At 32.6% G+C, this 19,722-nt stretch overlaps 1 protein-coding gene and 2 non-coding genes across 10 annotated transcripts; 1 reads left to right on the forward strand and 2 right to left on the reverse strand.

Moving 5' to 3' along the window:
• Positions 1-2,630: 2,630 nt before the first annotated feature.
• Positions 2,631-7,562, reverse strand: LOC109180894 (pentatricopeptide repeat-containing protein At1g09820). Of its 8 annotated transcripts, XM_019330603.1 has the most exons (4): positions 5,524-7,562; positions 4,764-4,816; positions 3,338-3,948; positions 2,631-3,222 (listed from the first exon to the last, which is right to left on the reverse strand). In XM_019330603.1, exon 1 carries the CDS (start codon positions 7,529-7,531, stop codon positions 5,684-5,686), a length of 1,848 nt encoding a protein of 615 aa, XP_019186148.1. In that variant the 5' UTR covers positions 7,532-7,562; the 3' UTR covers positions 2,631-3,222; positions 3,338-3,948; positions 4,764-4,816; positions 5,524-5,683. The 8 variants fall into 8 exon arrangements, with proteins under 8 accessions (XP_019186148.1, XP_019186147.1, XP_019186146.1 ...); XM_019330602.1 differs by lacking the exon at positions 3,338-3,948 and having other exon boundaries at positions 4,769-4,816; XM_019330601.1 differs by having other exon boundaries at positions 2,631-3,467; positions 4,769-4,816.
• Positions 7,563-11,430: 3,868 nt separating this feature from the next.
• Positions 11,431-11,515, forward strand: TRNAY-GUA. The gene is given in 2 exon segments: positions 11,431-11,467; positions 11,480-11,515. It is a non-coding gene; the product is annotated as a tRNA-Tyr (tRNA).
• A 53-nt stretch (positions 11,516-11,568) lies between these two features.
• TRNAD-GUC lies at positions 11,569-11,640 on the reverse strand. Its single transcript has one exon. It is a non-coding gene; the product is annotated as a tRNA-Asp (tRNA).
• Positions 11,641-19,722: the final 8,082 nt, after the last annotated feature.

The raw sequence follows: 19,722 nt of genomic DNA on the forward strand, positions 1-19,722 counted from the left end.
TGGGAGGAAAAAATTGAATTGCGTGTCAGACTTGCATTTCGGCGGTCGGAAACTGGCATCTGACATGCGTGCAATGCAAAAGGATTAAAAACAAAGGAAAATGTTCAATGTTAGCTACAAGTTTCAAACCTTTGACCTTCCAATTGAAAAACAATAAACACATGTTTACATACTTAAATACTCCTTTGTATAAATACTCTTCCTATACAAAATATCAAATACAGAAAACGGACTTCAATTTTTTTTCATCTCCTCTCTTTCGCTGCTTTATCTTCTTCCTCACTTCATTGTTCATCCATGTCTCTGCTCTAAGTCCGGAAATCTATTATGGTATCAGGGCAGAGACATGGATGAACAATGCAGTGAGGAAGAAGATAAAGCAGCAGTGGAAGAGAGATGAAGAAAAATTGAAGTATGTTGTATATATTTGATATTCTGTACAGGAAGAGTATTTATACTAATGAGTAACTAAGTCTGTTATGGTATCAGAGCTTCCGTTAAGCAACATTTAATCAATCATTATGGCATGACAAACAACACATCTGCTCTTGGCATCAGGACTTCAGTCCCCGTAACGCAACCACCTCCAATCCCTCCACCACAACAGCCGCGGAATCAACCAGATGAAGTTGGATTTGTGATCAATGTCAAAGGATATAGATATAAGCTCAAAGGGGTGATCTGCTCAACTACTAGAAGTTCTCCTGCAAATATGTTAGCAGTTGTTCTATTTCAATTTGTATACATTCTGTTAAAACAATAAATTTTCTAACAGACTTAAATACTCCTTTGTATAAATACTCTTCCTGTAAAAAGTATCAAATATAGAAAACAAACTTCAGTATTTCTTCACTCTCTTTCGCGGGTGGACGCACATTAAGTATTAAACTGACGCATTTTAAGTACACAACACATGCACATTAAGTACACAAACAAAACACCTTACGAACACAAATTCACGCACCTTAAGACAAACCTCACGCACCTTAATCACAAAACTCACGCACCTTAAAGTTTCAACAACTAATCACATTAAGCACAAAACTCACGCACCTTAAGCATAAGACTCACGCATCTTAAGCACAAGACTCACACACCTTAAGTACAAAGCTCACGCACCTTAAGCACAAAACTCATGCACCTTAAGTTTCAACAACTACTTACATTAAGTACACACCCACGCACCTTAAGCACACAACTCACGCACCTTAAGCACAAGACTCACGCACCTTAAGTACAAAACTCACGCACCTTAAAACCGCACAACCGCACGGGAAACATTCACCCGCACTGGAAAAAGTTTAAATGTGGCGAGACCTTCCCGTGCGGCGATGCGACGGGGTTTCAGAACGAACAGTGTTAACGAAAAACACCAACAGTGTAAGGAAAACACACAACAATGAAATGCAAAAATACACCAAAAAATACACAAAACATCTAAAAAAAATACACCATATAACTCACCACTCATAATGGTGTATTTCCGAACACTGTATGATGCTTTTACTCACACCTAATGGTATGTTTTTGGTGATGCGTACCTAATTTGTGTATGTTTTTGTGGTGCATTTCCTAACGTTGATGGTGTGTATTTGCTCAACTATTGGTGACACCGCACTGCCTCACAGGAAGAGTCCGTCGCACCTGAAATTAACTATATATATATATATATATATATATATATATATATATATATATATATATATATATATATATATATATATATAGTTAATTCCCAAAGTGGTCCTCCGATTATTAAATTTTAAGTCAAAATGGTCCTCCGTTAGTTTTGGTTTAAGTAGGTGTTAAAATGAGGGGTAAAACTGGTCATTCAGAGTTTTCACTATAGTTAGAGGACTACTTTGGGTGCAATTAAAAGTCAAATGACTAATTTGCCATAGTCGAATGACCATTTTGGAAATTTTCTCTTTATAGTTCAAACATGATTTTGTACTCATTTTAATTAAAAAGGTTTGATCTTGTACTTATTTTCATTTTCTAAATAAACAGTAATTTTACTTTAATTGTTAGCTAGAAATTTTTTTAAAAAATAACTTAGAATAATAATTTTGATTATTAGCCTAGTACTTAAAAAAATGATTTTTTTAAATATTGTTATTTAAAAAAATAACAATTTTTTTTTAAAAAAATTCTACCTAAAAATTAAAGTAAAAATATTTTTTTATTTAGAAAATGAAAATAAGTACAAGATCAAACCATTTTAATCAAAATGAGTACAAATGTTTGAACTATAATGAGAAAATTTTCAAAATGATCTTCCGACTATGGCAAATTAGTCATTTAACTTTTAATTGCACCCAAAGTAATTATCTGACTACAGTGAAAATTTTGAATTACCAGTTTTACCCCTCATTTAACACCCACTTAACAACGGAAGACCATTTTAACTTAATATTCAATAGTCGAAGGATCACTTTAAGTGCAATTAAAAGTCAAGGAACTAATTCGAGAAAAGGTCATAGTCGGAGGACCATTTTGAGAATTAACTATATATATATATATATATATATATATATATATATATATATATATATATATATATATATATATATATATATATAACAAATCAAATGAAATCTATTCTATATGTAAGATATTAATACCCCAACTAAGATTGAAATCTTTTAGTGAGATTCAAATCAAAGATTACATTCTAGTCTCAAATTTAACAAGAATATGAGGGCACTGTGCTCTCCCTAAATAGGGAGACCTGTAAAAAGGTTTCCTCTTCCATATAACAAGGTTATGGAATTGGGAGGTATACATATTTTCTTTGATTTACAACTCAAGGAAAGCAAAATGCATAATTCTATTAAAAGCATGCTGACGCCGCCCTTTCCAGATCGGCCATGAAGAAAAACTTCCCATTGCTAGGGGCACGGTCGCATGTAGCATAAAAGAATGCACATTCTGGCTTTGCGTATAAGCTAAATCGGCTCAAAAGAACCATTTCGAGAGCCATTGAGAGGATAGAGTCAGTGGTGGGCACCGAACATCAATGCAACAGCAATGAGTTCATTGGCAGGGAATTTAAGTTCATTGGCCCTGTCTGCTAAGCCATTGAGTCACCGTGATTTACATCCTCTCAAATGCTCTGTCAGGCCGGGGTGTGGGGACTGGGCCCTTGGAGTTGGGGATTCAACCTTTTGGGAGGAGAAGCAATACTCAATTTGTGTCAATTTATCACCATCTACCTGTAAACTGTTATGTCCAGCAGTTAATACAGAAACATCAATGTCTGACATGCAAGTAATAAAGGGCAGTTGAAGCAATTTAACAACTATGGTTCACTAAACTTGTAGTCAAAGATACATACCTAACAGAGAAGAAATTTTTATGTCACCGTTTTCTTCAGCTTCTCGATGTTCAACAAAATTTAATGGAAAATGAGAACTCCTAGCCTATTCTCACATGAAAAGCCACCCTACATCTTGAGTTGTTAGTGACTGTAGAATCTAAAACAGCTATGTCCTCAAGACAAGTCGAGCTATGGTGGATATTCATCACTCAGTACTATGACTGGAGCATCTAAGTTATGTTCTGAAGACAAGTAAGGTTAATGGATAATCTATTACTCCGTTCTAGACTTGTAGACTCTTGGTCTTGGGTTGAGAGGTGGAATGCCTGGACTATTTCTCTAAATTCTACCGACATTTGTCATACTTGACAGGTGCTTGCTTAAGAGTATTAGCTATTATGTTTTGGGTTCCACTGTAGCTGTTTCTAAGATCAAGCAGCAGGCTAATCATCAAACTAACCATTTTTGTTAAGGGCGTTGCCTAGGCGTCCGGTCAGCGGAGATCGGTCGCCTAATGAGCTTGCATCGGTGACCTCGCCTTGAAAAAAACCCCTACTAATACGTAGCTGAGAGCTTGAGACGTTGACTCTCCCCCCCTCCCAGCCTCGCCTTAGTGGTTGTTTACTTTGCTGAGAATGAAAATAACCCAATTATGATCCATTAACGGATCCTAAAAGGAATGCTAAATCTAAAGACGGCAAAGACCCATGCCGGAAATGCTAAATTATTGCATAATTTAGTACTCCGTACTTATTATTGAGATTTGAGAATATGTTTATATGCTAAAATGATAAAACGCTATATATAGATATAGAGTTGAGTTCAAATGAGGACAACTATATTATAGAGGACTATGAGGACAGATGTAGTCGTGTGCCATTAGTCTGCATGTCGTGTGCATGGCCAAATGTAGTCGTGTGTCATAGTTTGTATGTCATGTGCATAGGTTTATTAATTAATAGAGTCTGGGTTCGAAACCCGATGTTTACATGTATGCCTAGTATGCCATTGTGTATTAAATTGTGTGCCTGGTACTAATTTGTCGTGTGCCCATTATTTGTCCGTACAGTCCTCTATATATTACTGTCCTCATGTGAACTCAACCCTATATATATATATATATATATATATATATATATATATATATATATATATATATATATACATCCTCATCGCCTAGTTGTTGCCTAGGCGGCCGCCTAATCGCCTAGGCGACTTGGCGGTCGGTGGCACCTCGCCTTGAAAGTCTGCCTTAACAACAATGAAACTAACTACCACGGACAATAACACAAGGTTCTTTCCTTCTATTAGCATGACATTGGAGAATTTTTTTTTTTTATATACTTTTTAAGTGAACATTGAAGTTAAATTAATTAGTAAAAAAGAAAGAGGTTTTATTTTCTGGGACTTTGTTAAATTGTGCAGGGGTAGGATTTTCCAGTACCTTACCTTTGGGTTTTTGGTGTTCTTCAGGTTACTTGAGGCGAGAGATTCAGTCTGCAGGTTTTAAAAAAATTGATTAGTGTCGGGAATTTTATGCACCTTTGGAATTCAATAAGCAGTTACAAGCAGGCAACTGATTTATTTATATCCCACCATGTAACACTTTCTTGTTGGAAGAGGTGAGTAAAGGTCATCATAGATAGAAAACCAGTGCATGAAGGGCAAAGTGACTTTCTATGTTAACGTTTATCAGAGCTTAGTTTTGGACTAATTTGTTACTAAAACACAAGAACTAGTTCTAGTTGTATTAATGGTGAAACATGAAGGATATCTGTTAACATAACACAAATGCAAATAACAAAGCAACCATTAAGAAAATTTTGCAAACAAGGAACTCAATTAGGAAAGAAGAAACTTATGTTAACAATTCAAACAGTCTCCAACCCCCGCTTATGTTTTTCATTTTAAGTTTTCTAAATACAAAATAACCAAATAAAACCCCCGCCACCAAGACTACCTGCAGAAGAGTTACTCAACTAGGCCCATCTAGTTTTACCAGTCATTATAGATGGCTAGATGCCGTAACATTCTTGGTGCAAAAGAGACGGAATGTATGATGAGAGTCACAACTGGATATCTTGTCTAGTTGACCTACTATATAGAGGGTGGAAAGCAAGGAATTACTAGGGACTCACAAACAGGAAATAAACAGAAACATACATTGCATTACTCAAACAATAACAGCAAATATAAAAGTGCACCTGAGTGGCATCGATTGGGAAACAAGACGCAGAGGGTAGACCATCGTTTTGCTCAACTCTGCTGAAATATCACAGCAGGAAATTCAACACATTGGCCAGAAAAGAATCCAATTGGCTGTGAACTTCATATTCATCAGCTCTAAGAGGCTCCATCAATACTTTACAGATGTACATCTATATCGGGTACAAACCCTTTCTCAATCATCTCTTCATTGATTATGTCATAGGTTGTTCGATTAGGTGCCAACCCTTTCTCTAGCATCTCATTCAAAAGCGCATTTGCTTCTTCCAGCTTACCTTTAGAGCAAAATCCCTTAATTAGTACATTGAACGTTGCAACATTTGGCTGCTTTCCTTCTCTTTCCATTCTTCGCCTAACAGTAGCAGCTGCCCTGGGATTTCCTTCTTGGCAATAACCAGCCATCAATTTATTGTATGTTACATGACTTGGAATCAAGCCCTTCTCAGAGATCTCATCAAGAAAGCGAACGGCTTTTCTTGATTCACCCCTCTTGCACATTGCATCAATCAGTATATTATAGGTTACAAGATCAGCTTCCAATCCTTTCTCCACCATCTCATCCAGCAACTTTCTAGCTGTTTTAACATTCCCCTCCCGATAATAGCCACCTATTAAGCAATTATAGGTGGAAACATTAGGTTGAATCATTTTGCTTAGCATTAAGCCAAGAAGTGATATTGCTTCTTCCATTTTCCCTGCCTTACAATATGCATCAATCAGAGAGTTAAAAGTGAGTACATTTACAACTAATCCCCGCTTTATTATATCATCAAACAACTCCCTAGCCTCCATCAATAGCTTGTTTTTGGAAAATCCATTTATAAGGGCATTATAAGTAACAACATTAGCCTGCAACCCCAACCTCACCATTTCTGCCTGTAAACCAAGAGCCTCACTAACTCTTCCATCCCCACAAAGCCCATTAATCAATGAGTTGTATGTCACGATGTCTGGCCTCGTCCCATGCCCTTGCATCTCACGAAAAATCTTTAAGGCCGCCTTAATGTTATTATCCTTACAGAATCCATCAATAAGAGTGTTATACGTTATCTCACTTGGGTGTATCCCCTTCTCCACCATTTCCTTTAGAACTGCATCCGCTTTGTACATCTTCGCAGCTCCTCCCCTCTTACAATACCCATGTATTAATGTATTATAAGTAACCACATTCGGCATCACTCCCCTAACCTTCATGTCTTCCAAAACATCCTTAGCCTTATTCAACTTCCCTGCCTTACACAACCCATTTACCACCTCATTAAATGTGAACAGATTAAGCCCAATCCTCCTCCTAATCATCTCCTTGTACATAAACTCCATTTCCCCAGTTTTATTCTCCTTTAACAACAAAACCAAAAGCGGATTACACGAATTCACAGACAACCTAAACCCATAATCACCAGCCCGCTTAAACGCGTCCAGAGCAAAATCGAGTTTCAAATTATTAACAAAAGCCAATATCAGCATATCAACAATGATGGAGTTAGCATAGTGGCTATTACTACAAGTCAACAATGCATGAAAAAAGAATGAAATTGACTGGATTTTTCCATCTTTAACAGATGAGTGCAGCAAAGATCGAATCTTGGGATATCCCTTTTCCTGTGCAAGCAAAACTAATAATCTGCAGAAATATTGAGGAGGGTAAGAAACGTGATACGCTGTCTGGGACCATTTGAAAAAGGCGAGAATGGCGTCCGAATTAAACCCGGATTCGAGTAGCTGTTCGAGGAAGTCTGTCGGGTCGGTGGGTTTAATCAAGTTTCTGAGTTTGGACCAGTGCTGCTTTGCTATGAGGTCTGAAACAGTGGATTTGGGAATTTGGTGAGCAAGTAGACAGAGGGGCGGAGTGGGGTTTGTTTCTGAGTTTGAAGGCGAGGGGATAGCGGTGTTGGTGCAAATGAAACGATCGAATTGGGGAAGAACAGAGGAGAACATATGCGTATGAAAGTGGAGACGCCGCAAGCTACTGCACCCAATAGACATGAGGGCTGGGGGGTGGGGGCAAAGAGAAGAGACCTTAAAATTTAAATCCAAAATGGTGAAAGCAATCGCTCAAATCCAAAATTGTTTTGTTATAAGAAGTAAACTAGACTTTATTGTATTGTTTTAAAGTTTAAATGTTAAGTTGGGGCTATTTACCACGGCAAATTATGCTCTGGACCCGTGTCCACATTGAATTGTGGACACGGGCCCAAAACGACGCCGTTTTTTAAAAAAAACGCGTCATTTAGTTAAAAAAAAAAAATTCGCGCGTGTTTTGCCGTTAACGGCGTTAACGGCGTTATTTTTTTTTTTGATTATGAATGTACAGTTATGCCGTTATGAATGTACAGTTATGCCGTTATGAATGTACAGTTATGCAATTATGAAATTATGAACACAGAGCTCTAACATTATGAACTTACAATTATGAACATATATAGTGATAAAATTATGACCATTGAGCTTTAAAATTGTGAATATAGAGCTTCGAAGATTATGAATGTACAGTTATAGAGTTATGAATCTACAGTTATGGAGTTATGAATCTACAGTTATGAGATTATGAATCTACAGTTATGGAATTATGAATGTACAGTTATTGATCGAATTATGAACAAAGAGCTCTAACATTATGAACTTACAATTATGAACATATAGTGATAAAATTATGAACATAGAGCTCTAAAATTGTGAACATAGAGCTTCGAAAATTATGAATGTACAATTATGGAGTTATGAATGTACAGTTATGACGTTATGAATGTACAGTTATAGAGTTATGAATGTACAGTTATAGAGTTATGAATGTACAGTTATGGAGTTATGAATGTATAATTATTAACATATAGTAATAAAATTATGAATATATACTCCTATAACAAAACAGTCTGAAATTGAAAAAAAAAAAAAAAAAAAAAAAAAAGTTAACAGTGCCGTTAGCACTGTTACCCGTGTCCAGCTTGCAAGCTGGACACGGGTCCAGTGCATAACGATTGATTTACCACAATCGTTATACCCTACACCACGGCGCGCGTAGCATTGTGCGCCGCGCGCCTCCCAAAACGCCGTCGTTTTGGGAGGCGCGGTAGAAAGTTGATGTGATTATGTATATTTGTTCACATAATTATATATATTTGTTCATACAATTATGTATATTTGTTCATACAGTTATGTACATTTTTTATATAATTATGTACATTCTTTTTATATAATTATGTACATCCGAATCAGAAAATTTGTGTGTATTATGTTAAGAGTTGATGTGTATTATGTTAAAAGTTTATGTTTATTATGTATTATGTTAGATTATGTGTATTATCTTTTAAAAAGAGTATGTATATTTTGTTATATAATTATGTATATTCATGTATACAATTATGTGTATTCTAGTATAACATTATGTACATTTTTGAACAGGGGTTTTTTTTTAAAGAAAAAATAACTGACATACACTGGGGCGGGAAATTTAAAAATAATAATAATAATAATTAAAACGACGTTGTTTTGCATCTGGGCGCACAGTGTAACGTGCGCCGTGGTGTAGGATATAAATTGCCTATTTACCAAGACTTTGTGGTCTAATAGCATCTGGATTGGACTTTCATATAGGAGATTGCGAGTTCGAGCCTAGTGGAGCTATAACGCCCTTTGTGCTATTTCAATAATTTTATTTCTCTTTTCCTAAAAATTCTAAGGTATATAAAACTTTATGCCTATCTCTTCTAATTTTTTCTTTACATAATAATTTTTCTTTTACTTTTTAGTTTTTAACACTTATAGTCTTACTAGCATTTTGTACGCGCGATGCGCGAAAACCTATGCCCAATATTAAAATATTGTTAAGTAACAAACTTTAAAAAAATTAGTTAAAATTATGTTTCGCAATTCTTTAAAGTGATGATACTTTTAAATTATCATATATTTGAATATAGTGATCAAAACAATATATATATATATATATATATATATATATATATATATATATATATATATATATATATATATATATATATATAAAATTTAATATTCATATAAATATTTAATTAAAATATAATTTATAATTAAATTAATTGTTATATGATAATTTTAATAAAATGATAAATAAAAATAGGAAAAAGATATGATAGATGTAGGTGTATGGTAAGATTGGTGGATATATTAAATATACTAACGGTGTTATAATGGTGTAAGGGTGATTTTGTCCAATACAAATCAAATGTACAACAATTAAAGCAAAATGTATATATTTATTAGCATATAAAAAAGGGACAAAAATCAAGGACATAACTTGTATTGGCACTTATTATGTTTTTAGATTATAAGTTATACTAGCAAATGTAAATATGTAATACTAAAAATGTTTATTACTTATATGAGAAAATATAATACTTTTGAGGAAAAATGTAATATTTTTACATTTTGATGTAAAGGTATTACATTTTTCATCAAAAGTATTACATTTTCCTTTATAAGTGCAACATTACTAATAAGGAAAAAAATGTATAATACTTTTGATGAAAAATTAATACTTTTACATCAAAATATAAAAGTATTACATTTGTCTTTCAAAATATTATGTTTTTCCTTATAAGTAACAAACATTTTATTCCTGATTAAATATTATATTTGCATATTGATCTGGCCTAATTCGACCCATCTCACGGATAAGGATTCGTGAGACGGTCCCACAGAAGTTTGAGTGTGTGACCCTTAAAACACGCAAATTATGCCCTGGAAACGTGTTCACTGTGAATGGTGAACACAAGTCCAAACGACGTCGTTTTTACGCAAATAAAATAAAATAAAATAAAAATCGCGGATGTGGAGTTAACGGCGCGCGTTTGATCAAATTATGAATTTTTTGTTATGAGATTATGAATGTAATATAAATTCATAATCTCATAACAGAAAATTCATAATCGCATAAAAGTAAAAGATGTATTAAATTATGAATTTTCTGTTATGAGATTATGAATGTAATGTAGATTCATAATCTCATAACAAAAAATTCATAATTTCATAACAGAAAATTCATAATATCATAACAGAAAATTCATAATCTCATAACTGAAAATTCATAATCTTATAACAGAAAAGTCATAATCTCATGGTTCCAAAGTGAATGTGTAGGCATGGTTCCAAAGTGAATGTGCAGGCATGGATTCATAATTTATGAATGTTCGTGATTTCGGACGGGAATGTGTAGGCATGGTTCCAAAGTGAATGTGCAGGCATGGATTCATAATTTATGAATGTTCGTGATTTCGGACGGGAATGTGTAGGCATGGTCCCAAAGTGAATGTGCATGCATGAATTCATAATTTATGAATATCAGAAATCATTGTTCACCTCAAATTAAAGTGAAATCGCGAAATGTGAAAATGAAGAAGAAAAGTCATGCAATTAATTAAGAAAAAAAAAAAAAGATAATGGTGTACTAACACCATTGGAACCGTCATTAAGAAAAAAAAAAAAAAAAAGTCATGCATTAAATGGTGAACACGGTTCCATGGCATAACGATTGCTTAAAACACATGAATAGGATTTGATTACCCCTATAATTAAAAACTCACTACCTAATTTAAATCAAGTATCATTCCCCTTATCTTTCATCATTGCATCGCCTTCTCATTTTGTTGCCTCATTACTACATAGAATTAGTGCTTTTAGATTTTTGTTCATATTGTGCTTTAAATATCATCATATTAGAATCAATTAGCTTGATTTGTATTTTTAAAACCTTTATTCATTCTCATTTCAATTCCCATGTTTAAACCAAACACACCCTAAGTATTCAAGAGACCAAATTTAAGAGTAAAGTTTTAATTTTCCTTATGTTGGCACCTTGAAGCCATTGATTCGGCGATAAATAATAACCAGTTCGTTTGCTAACTATAAACCCGACCTTAGCTCAGTTGGTAGAGCGGAGGACTGTAGTGAGTGCTGTAAATCCTTAGGTCGCTGGTTCGAATTCGGCAGGTCGGAATCTTCTTTTGGTATATATATTTTTGTTCATATTAAAACAACAAAACAAAACTCGCCGTTGCCGGGGATCGAACCCGGGTCACCCGCGTGACAGGCGGGAATACTCACCACTATACTACAACGACTTTTGCTTTTTGTTTTAAAAACCAAATACATAACTTATAAATATTTCTGTTCAAATCTCACCAAGTTTAATTAAGGCGATATTTTTTTTTTTTTTTAATTTTTTGAAATAAAAGGAACCTTTCATTAAACCAAATCATAATAACCTCGAGATACATCCCAGAGGAACAGAGTTCTAAGACCCAAGACAGACATAGAAACACTCGCCCTGTACTAACACATGGGCTACCTGATTCGTTAACCTCCGAACATGGCAGACCTTAACATCCCCAATGTCGATAGCAATTGATTTACATTGCTTGATAAAACTACCAACATAAGAATAATCGACATGCGAAGAATTATAACCATTACAGAAATTCATACAATCGGACTCCATGATAATGTGATTATCCCCACGACCTTTGAGCTAAGTAAGAGCGCAACCTCCTCCACCGCTAGCGTTTCAGCAAGGTAAGGATCTAACCCACATTGCAAACGAGAAGCATGAGCCGCTAGAAACCTACCTTCACTCCCACGAAGAACCATACCCGCACCAACACCAAATGCCGAAACTGCCGCATCAACAGAACAAGATAGGGAACCAATAGGAGGCGGAGACCATACGTTAATAACAGATACATCCGCATGCAAAGGAGACGGAACTGAGCTATGTTGGGAATAACACCCAAATAAGTGTGGATTATTTCCATCCACAATAAATTGTGGAGTGAGGTTTAACTCCTACAAATGTGGTCCTCTCCACCATTCCCCTATTTTAGTGGAAATTGAATGGCTAAGAGAGGAGGAGCAGGTAATTCTATAGCTATAAATACCATGCTCCTCCTGAGCTCTAAACGCTCAATACATTCTTCTCTTCTTCTCTTCTGCAATCCTGAGCTTCGGTGTTAACTGGTCGAAAGCAACCGGTAAGACTATTACAGTCTCCGGGCAATATTTGCTTTTAAGGCAGTGTCTTGCGCACGTCACCGATTAATTTAGGATTTCTTCTATACTCAGCCTATATAAACAGTAGCCTAGATCTACGACATATTCTGACCAATTTTTGAACAGTTAAAAGCAAATATTTGTGCTTAAGTTATCATGTCGACCTTCGGATCTAAACCTCCTCTGACCTCGCCAAGCCCGAACCTCTCACCGGTCTGAACTACCGCTGGTAGGCGATTAAGATGATGATCCACTTCAAGTCTGTCGAACTCTGAGCTAAGTATTATTTCTTTAATACATGTGTATGTGTTAATTCTTTTAATGGGTGTTAGAAATATTTTCATGCGTCATCACCACATTATATTTGATCTTTTGGTTCGTTCTATTCAGTGTGCACAACATGAGGATTGACATAACTAAGAGATAATTAACTACATGTTTTTCAGCACACAAAATGATTAATATTCTGTATATATTATGACTTAGTCATTATTAAATCTTGTGCTCTTGAATTTAAAGTGTAAGCAGTTATAGTTACGATGATGATATATCACATAAATATCTTTTATAGCATATTGGTCTTGAAGAATTGAAATAGCAAGATCATTATATTACTTAAACATGCTCTCTCACTCTTAACATCCAAGATATAAATGGTTAATCTTGATGATCAATATCTCATGCATATTGCTATGTCTATGTGTAGGCATGTGTTTCTTGGATTTAGAGTTGTTCGAAAATGTTATATATGATGTTCTTCACAAAATGAGATCAAAAAGTGATTATGCGTTAGATAACTGGGGAACATAAATTTAAGTGATGCATGATTAATTTATTAGTGGGGGTTATTTGTTCCTTCAAATTGAATATGATAATTATATATCCTTGTCACATGGTTTTAAAGATTTGAATCATGTACTAAAATTATTTGTATAAAGATATAATAAGTACATATCAAAGTCTTTGGTTGCAATTTGTTTGTAGCATGGAGTTGAAGAGTCATTATTCATGTATACTCTTTGCATAGCTCAGTCTTGCCAATGAGATTTGCCTCCTCATATTTTAATATGGCACATGCATACTTATATGATAATAGACTATCATATGTAAATGATTGTCTTGAGCATTAGTAGTCATATATTATTGGCATTGACCATGTCCCTTAAAATTATCATAATGACATAATTTAGAAGATGGTTTGCCTATATCTTTGAATTCAATTGATTATTATCTTTTGAGAGCATGTTAAACGTGAAATATATATTGTGACAAGCATTTTAGAAATCACCATTCCATATTTTGTATGGTGAGTGTTTTGAATATTATATAGAAAATTAACAGCGGTGTACACAAAGATAAGTGAATTGTTATTATTCACATGTATGAGCTTTATGAATTTGTTGTGTTAGAAGTGATGATTTAACACTACTGCTAAGTGATTAAATCACCAATATGATATAAAGCCTATAAATTGTGTACTTATGCACATGTCAATTTACAACATTATGTGTTATTATTGTAGATATGTTACAAACATTGCACTATTTGATGAGAAACATATTATATTACAGTCACGTAATCTTAAATATTTAAATTGTGTACTGAGTTTAATTTCAAAGGCTTTACTCACATTTATGGTGGTAGCATGGAAAAGTCATTGTTCTTGAATACTCTGTCTAGGAAGATGGTTTTTAAGAAAACTTCGGTTTCACCACTCGACCTGGGAGTTTTAAGAAGTAAGGTGTTGATCATGCAGGCTAGTTAGAGCGCCACTTGATCTTCACCTGAAATGAGGTTGACTCTCATATGTTGTTAATCAAAGCCTTGCAATAGAAATTGTTGAAGTACTGCAATAGTAATATTGATCTGCATCCTATGAATGCTTTATATGAGTTTTAATTTTCTCAAGGGAATGAAAAATTGTGCAAGTGGCAACTCTGAAGTCTCATTGTTGAGAGATATTTCCGAATAAATATGAGCTCGAATATATTCCTTGTGTATAACATTAATTTCTTATAAGAATATGATGTGAAATTTGTGATTATGTTGTTCAACTTGATGTAGCATGTGGACAACATTATTTCTATGGCTTACTAATAACAATGAGCGTTTGTGTATATATATATATATATATATATATATATATATATATATATATATATATATATATATATATATATATATATATATATATATATATATATATATATATATATATTATTTAAACTCTTGGTTGAGTCATATTGAAATACCTATAATTCCTAATTAAAGGGTAATTGTGATCAATTGAGATAACCAAGTTTGTTGAAATATATTCAACTGTTGAGCTTGTATCAGGCAGAGTGCGAAGCTTCTAGAATGCTCCACAAAGCAAATCGGCAAAACTCAGTCTACAAAGGAGCTAATGTTGGACACCAAAGATCAGTCTGGGCAAGAGATCAAATACATTTGACAACAAATATTTGTAAGTGTTGCATTGTGGGGGTAATAAACTCCTTATATTCTCGTCAAAAGTTTCTCTGTGGTACTGAGAATAATGATGAAAGAGAATGTTTCATGTTAAACATGAAAATATCAAGGGATTATTTACGAGTAAACAAAGTACTCGTCAAAGTGCATGTAAGTTTGGTCAATAGAATCAACTTACTTGAGGGCTAATTATGAGGATTAGTCGCTGACTCATTGGAAGGACTTAAAGTCCAAGTGGTAATGAATTCGTGGTGGATCCCACTTCTGTGGTCAAACGAAGCCATGAAAAGAGTTACAAAATAGTACACTAGTTGGTCATTCCGACAGTGTGTGTACTTGTGAGGTTAAGCTATAGCTCTTAATGAATTCATAACTCTTTGAGAAAGGATGGTTTGTTGAGACAAACCTAATGAATTCACCGCATAATGACATGAGTACAAAGTGCTCTTGGTGACTTATACTCAATTGGGATGGTCTATGTTGAGGTAAATCTAAAGAGATCCCTAACTTGAGTAGAAAAGGGCTAACCGCCTCTTATGAAAGATAATGGGGTTATCCCAAGAAGCTGAGTGGCTAAGAAATATGTTGATAAACGTGGAGTTTTGGGGGTGTCTAGCTAACACCTTCACTACATATACATTGTGATTCACAAACTGTCATTTGCATTGCAAAGAACAATGCCTATGATAGAAAGAAAAGACTTACAACTAATTTATGTACTTAACTACTCTATAAGCCTTTAAAGGTGGTCTATACTGAGATAGACTTGATAGAGTTAAAAGTCTATATTGACATGGACTTGACAAGACATAAAAAACTATAATGCGATTAGACTTGTCAGAGTTAAAAGTCTATGGTGAAATAGACTTAGACATGGTGGAAGTCTATATTAAGATAGACATAACAGACTTGTATAAGCTAGATCAACAATGGAGAATGAATTTATACCTCTTGATCTAGTTGGGCAAAAAGCCGAGTGGCTGAGAGACCACCTTAAAAATTCCTTACATTCAAATTCATCAATTGATTATATTCAGTACATTGTCTATTATCTTTATTGTGCACTGTTTTTTAATTAAATATCAAAGTTATAATACAAAATAATGTTATATATTTATTTACCAAGTATTTTATTAATACCATGAAAAATTTAAAAAATATAATTAATAAAGTCAATCATATTAACTACTTGAGGGATTTGTTAACAAAGAGAGTATTCAAATCACACAACAAATTGAAGTGAGAACTACCTCGCGATGTCCTTGTTTGACAATCAGCAGGGCAAATTATATCATGCACCGTGGTGCATAATCGATTATGCACCGCGCATCAAAACGACGTCGTTTTGTTTAATGAAAAGAAACGGCATTCGTTTCCCGCCGTTCCGCATCCTTCCGCAAAAAGTAACTCTATTATTCAGTTTAATTTTGTATACACTGCAGTTTCAGTTCAACACAACTACAGTTTCATTTTGATATAACTACAGTTTCATTCGATATTTATTGACTCAAATATGTGAAAATTTTATTTAATTTTATTTTATATACACTATAGATTTATTAAAACACAACTACATGATTATTTTGATATAATTACAGCTTCATTGTACAATATACACTCAAATATGTGAAATGTTATTCAGTTTCATTTTATATACACTGCAATTTCATTTCACCACAACTATAGTATCGTTTTGATATAACTGCAGTTTCATTTGATAATATAAAAATAATAGGTGAGGCAGTGTCGATTTAGATATAATGTAATGTCAGTTGGTAATTAACATACAAAAAAATGCGCGCTCCGTTAACACTAACGACGCGCCTTTTGTTTACTTAAAGAAACGACGCCGTTGTGATCGTAGTGCATCGCGGCCCACAATATAACGACCCAATCAGCACTTAGCGGATTATATTAGCGAATTTGACTAGCGAATTATATCAACGGTTGGTAAAAAGATATTTTGAAAAATTAACTGTTTAGATTAACATGTAAAATGACCTAAGGGTATAATAATAATAATAATAATAATAATAATAATAATAATAATAATAATAATAATAATAATAATAATAATAATAATAATAATAATAATTATTATTATTATTATTATTATTATTATTATTATTATTATTATTATTATTATTATTATTATTATTATTATTATTATTATTATTATTATTATTATTATTATTATTATTATTATTACTATTGTTGTTTTTAAAAAATAAAAAAATATATAATTAAACCAATCATATCAACTACTTGGGGATTTATTGACAAAAAGAGTATTCAAATCACACAACAAATTGAAGTGGGAAGCTATCTCGCAATATCCTTGTTTGGCAATCAGCAGTTAGCTCTTTAATATTAGTATATATTTAATATTTTATGCCCTAATTTTTATTTGCTCTCCCTTTTGTCCCGTATTTGGTTTCAACCATACCTATACAATTATTTTATTGACTATTATAATAAATCTTGACTATATTATCTTGCATTTGTAAACTTAGAATTGCCTATTTAAATACGCAAATTTAACATTCAATTATCTATGCATGAACAATTCCAATATAATCTTGCTTTGATATACTTTAAAGTACTTATTTAAAAAAAAAAAAAAAACATTGGGCATTATCTCAATTGCGTAATACGCGTAAAAAAACTAGTATACTAATAAGAGCCCAAGAGAGTTAGGCCTATAATGGGTAGAAAAAAAAAGACGGTCAAATTTGTTAATCAAATGAATAGCTCAGATTGATCAGATTTTAATTTTTCATTGATAGTTCCTAATTTATTCTTAATTATATGATCATCCGTTAACTTTTTCGTTAAATATTATCTTCTCCGTTAATTTCTGTTAGTTCACTGTTAACTTACTCATTGATTTCAATAAGAAAGGTCTTAGGTTCGAACCACATATCAATCAAAGTTGGCATAATTAATACTCTTATTAAATTAAATAATAATTTAGTAGCTACAACAAAAAATAAAAAATATGCATTTCTTTAATTTAGAATTATCTGTCTACCATGCCTTTATTCAAAAAAAAAATTATTCATTATCAATAAATTAAATAAGTGAAATAATTTCATTAGTTATATTGTCTTTATTTTTCTCCAATATAAAAATTCTTTACATTCAAATTTATCAATGGATTATATTCGCGACATTGTCCCTACAATGTCTTTATTCAAAAAAAATTATTCATTATCAATAAATTAATTAAGAGAACTAATTTCATTAGTTATATTGTCTTTATTTTTCTCCAATGTAAAAATTCTTTACATTCAAATTCATCAATTGATTATATTCACTACATTGTCTACTATCTTTTTTGTGCACTATTTTTTAATTAATTAAATATCAAAGTTATAATACAAAATAATGTTATATATTTATTTACCAAGTATTTTATTAATACCATGAAAAAATTTTAAAAATATAATTAAGCCAATCATATTAACTACTTGAGGGATTTGTTGACAAAGAGAGTATTCAAATCACACAACAAATTGAAGTGGGAAACTATCTCGCAATGTCCTTGTTTGACCATCGAATTATATCAATGGTTGGTAAAAAGATATTTAAAAAAAAATTAGCTGTTTAGATTAACATGTAAAATGACCTAAAGGTATCCATATAATAATAATAATAATAATAATAATAATAATAATAATAATAATAATAATAATAATAATTTAATAAAAGAAATAAAATTTTATTAAAAAAAAAAAAACATATGGGGAGCCGAACATTCGGCTCCCCTTAGTTTTGCCACTTTTCCACATCGGTGGGAAAAGTGGCATGGGAGCTCCTATAAAAGGAGCCTTAAGGCTCCAATTTAAAAATAAGTTTGTCCATTCATTGATGGACAAGCAGTGAGCCAGCGAAACTGGCTCTTGTTATTCAAGGACTCGAATTGGCTCTAAAGTTTTAACTTATTCTTCTTCTTGTTTTAAATATATTAATATAGAGGTGTTTTGGGAAAATCATTCTAAAAACGCTAATTGAAAGTATTGTAAATTGCAATGTTTGTATTTTCAGTGGCTTGGAACAAATTGTTACTTCAAACTGTTGAATAACTAAACACTTTCTTTAGTATTTTGATCTTTGGGTTACATCATATTTACCAATCGTCCAATATCTTTGGGTTACATTATAATTAAAATTTTTAAATTTTTACTACTTCATCTAAATTCCTTAGATTAGAAATTTCTTTATCCATACTAATTTATTCAACAATAATGGTTGAACTAAATGAACACTGAGCAAATTAAAACACCTAAAGGACTGGTATCATTGATTCATTCATTGATCTTGTATATATGTGCATTCATTAAATATATTTGAACCCTTTGCAACAAAAATACTTGATTATTATTTTAAAAAAAAATTAGTAACAATTATAATGAATCTCATATATTACATTGTATTCATATACTATGAGTTACATATTTAAATAAACAAATTTGACATTAAATTACTTATGTATGAACTTCTCATATATAATCTTGCATTTATATACTTTCAAATATTTATTTAATTATAAACATTGGCAATTAACTCATTCGCGCAATACGTGTGTAAAACTAGTATATATATATATATATATATATATATATATATTATTTTGTGGTTAAAATCGACTTGTTCATCTTTCCTAACAAAATGTTCAAAGATTAGTT

This window comes from Ipomoea nil, unplaced genomic scaffold, assembly GCF_001879475.1.
Source record: "Ipomoea nil cultivar Tokyo-kokei standard unplaced genomic scaffold, Asagao_1.1 scaffold1043, whole genome shotgun sequence".
Taxonomy (NCBI): Eukaryota; Viridiplantae; Streptophyta; class Magnoliopsida; order Solanales; family Convolvulaceae; genus Ipomoea; species Ipomoea nil.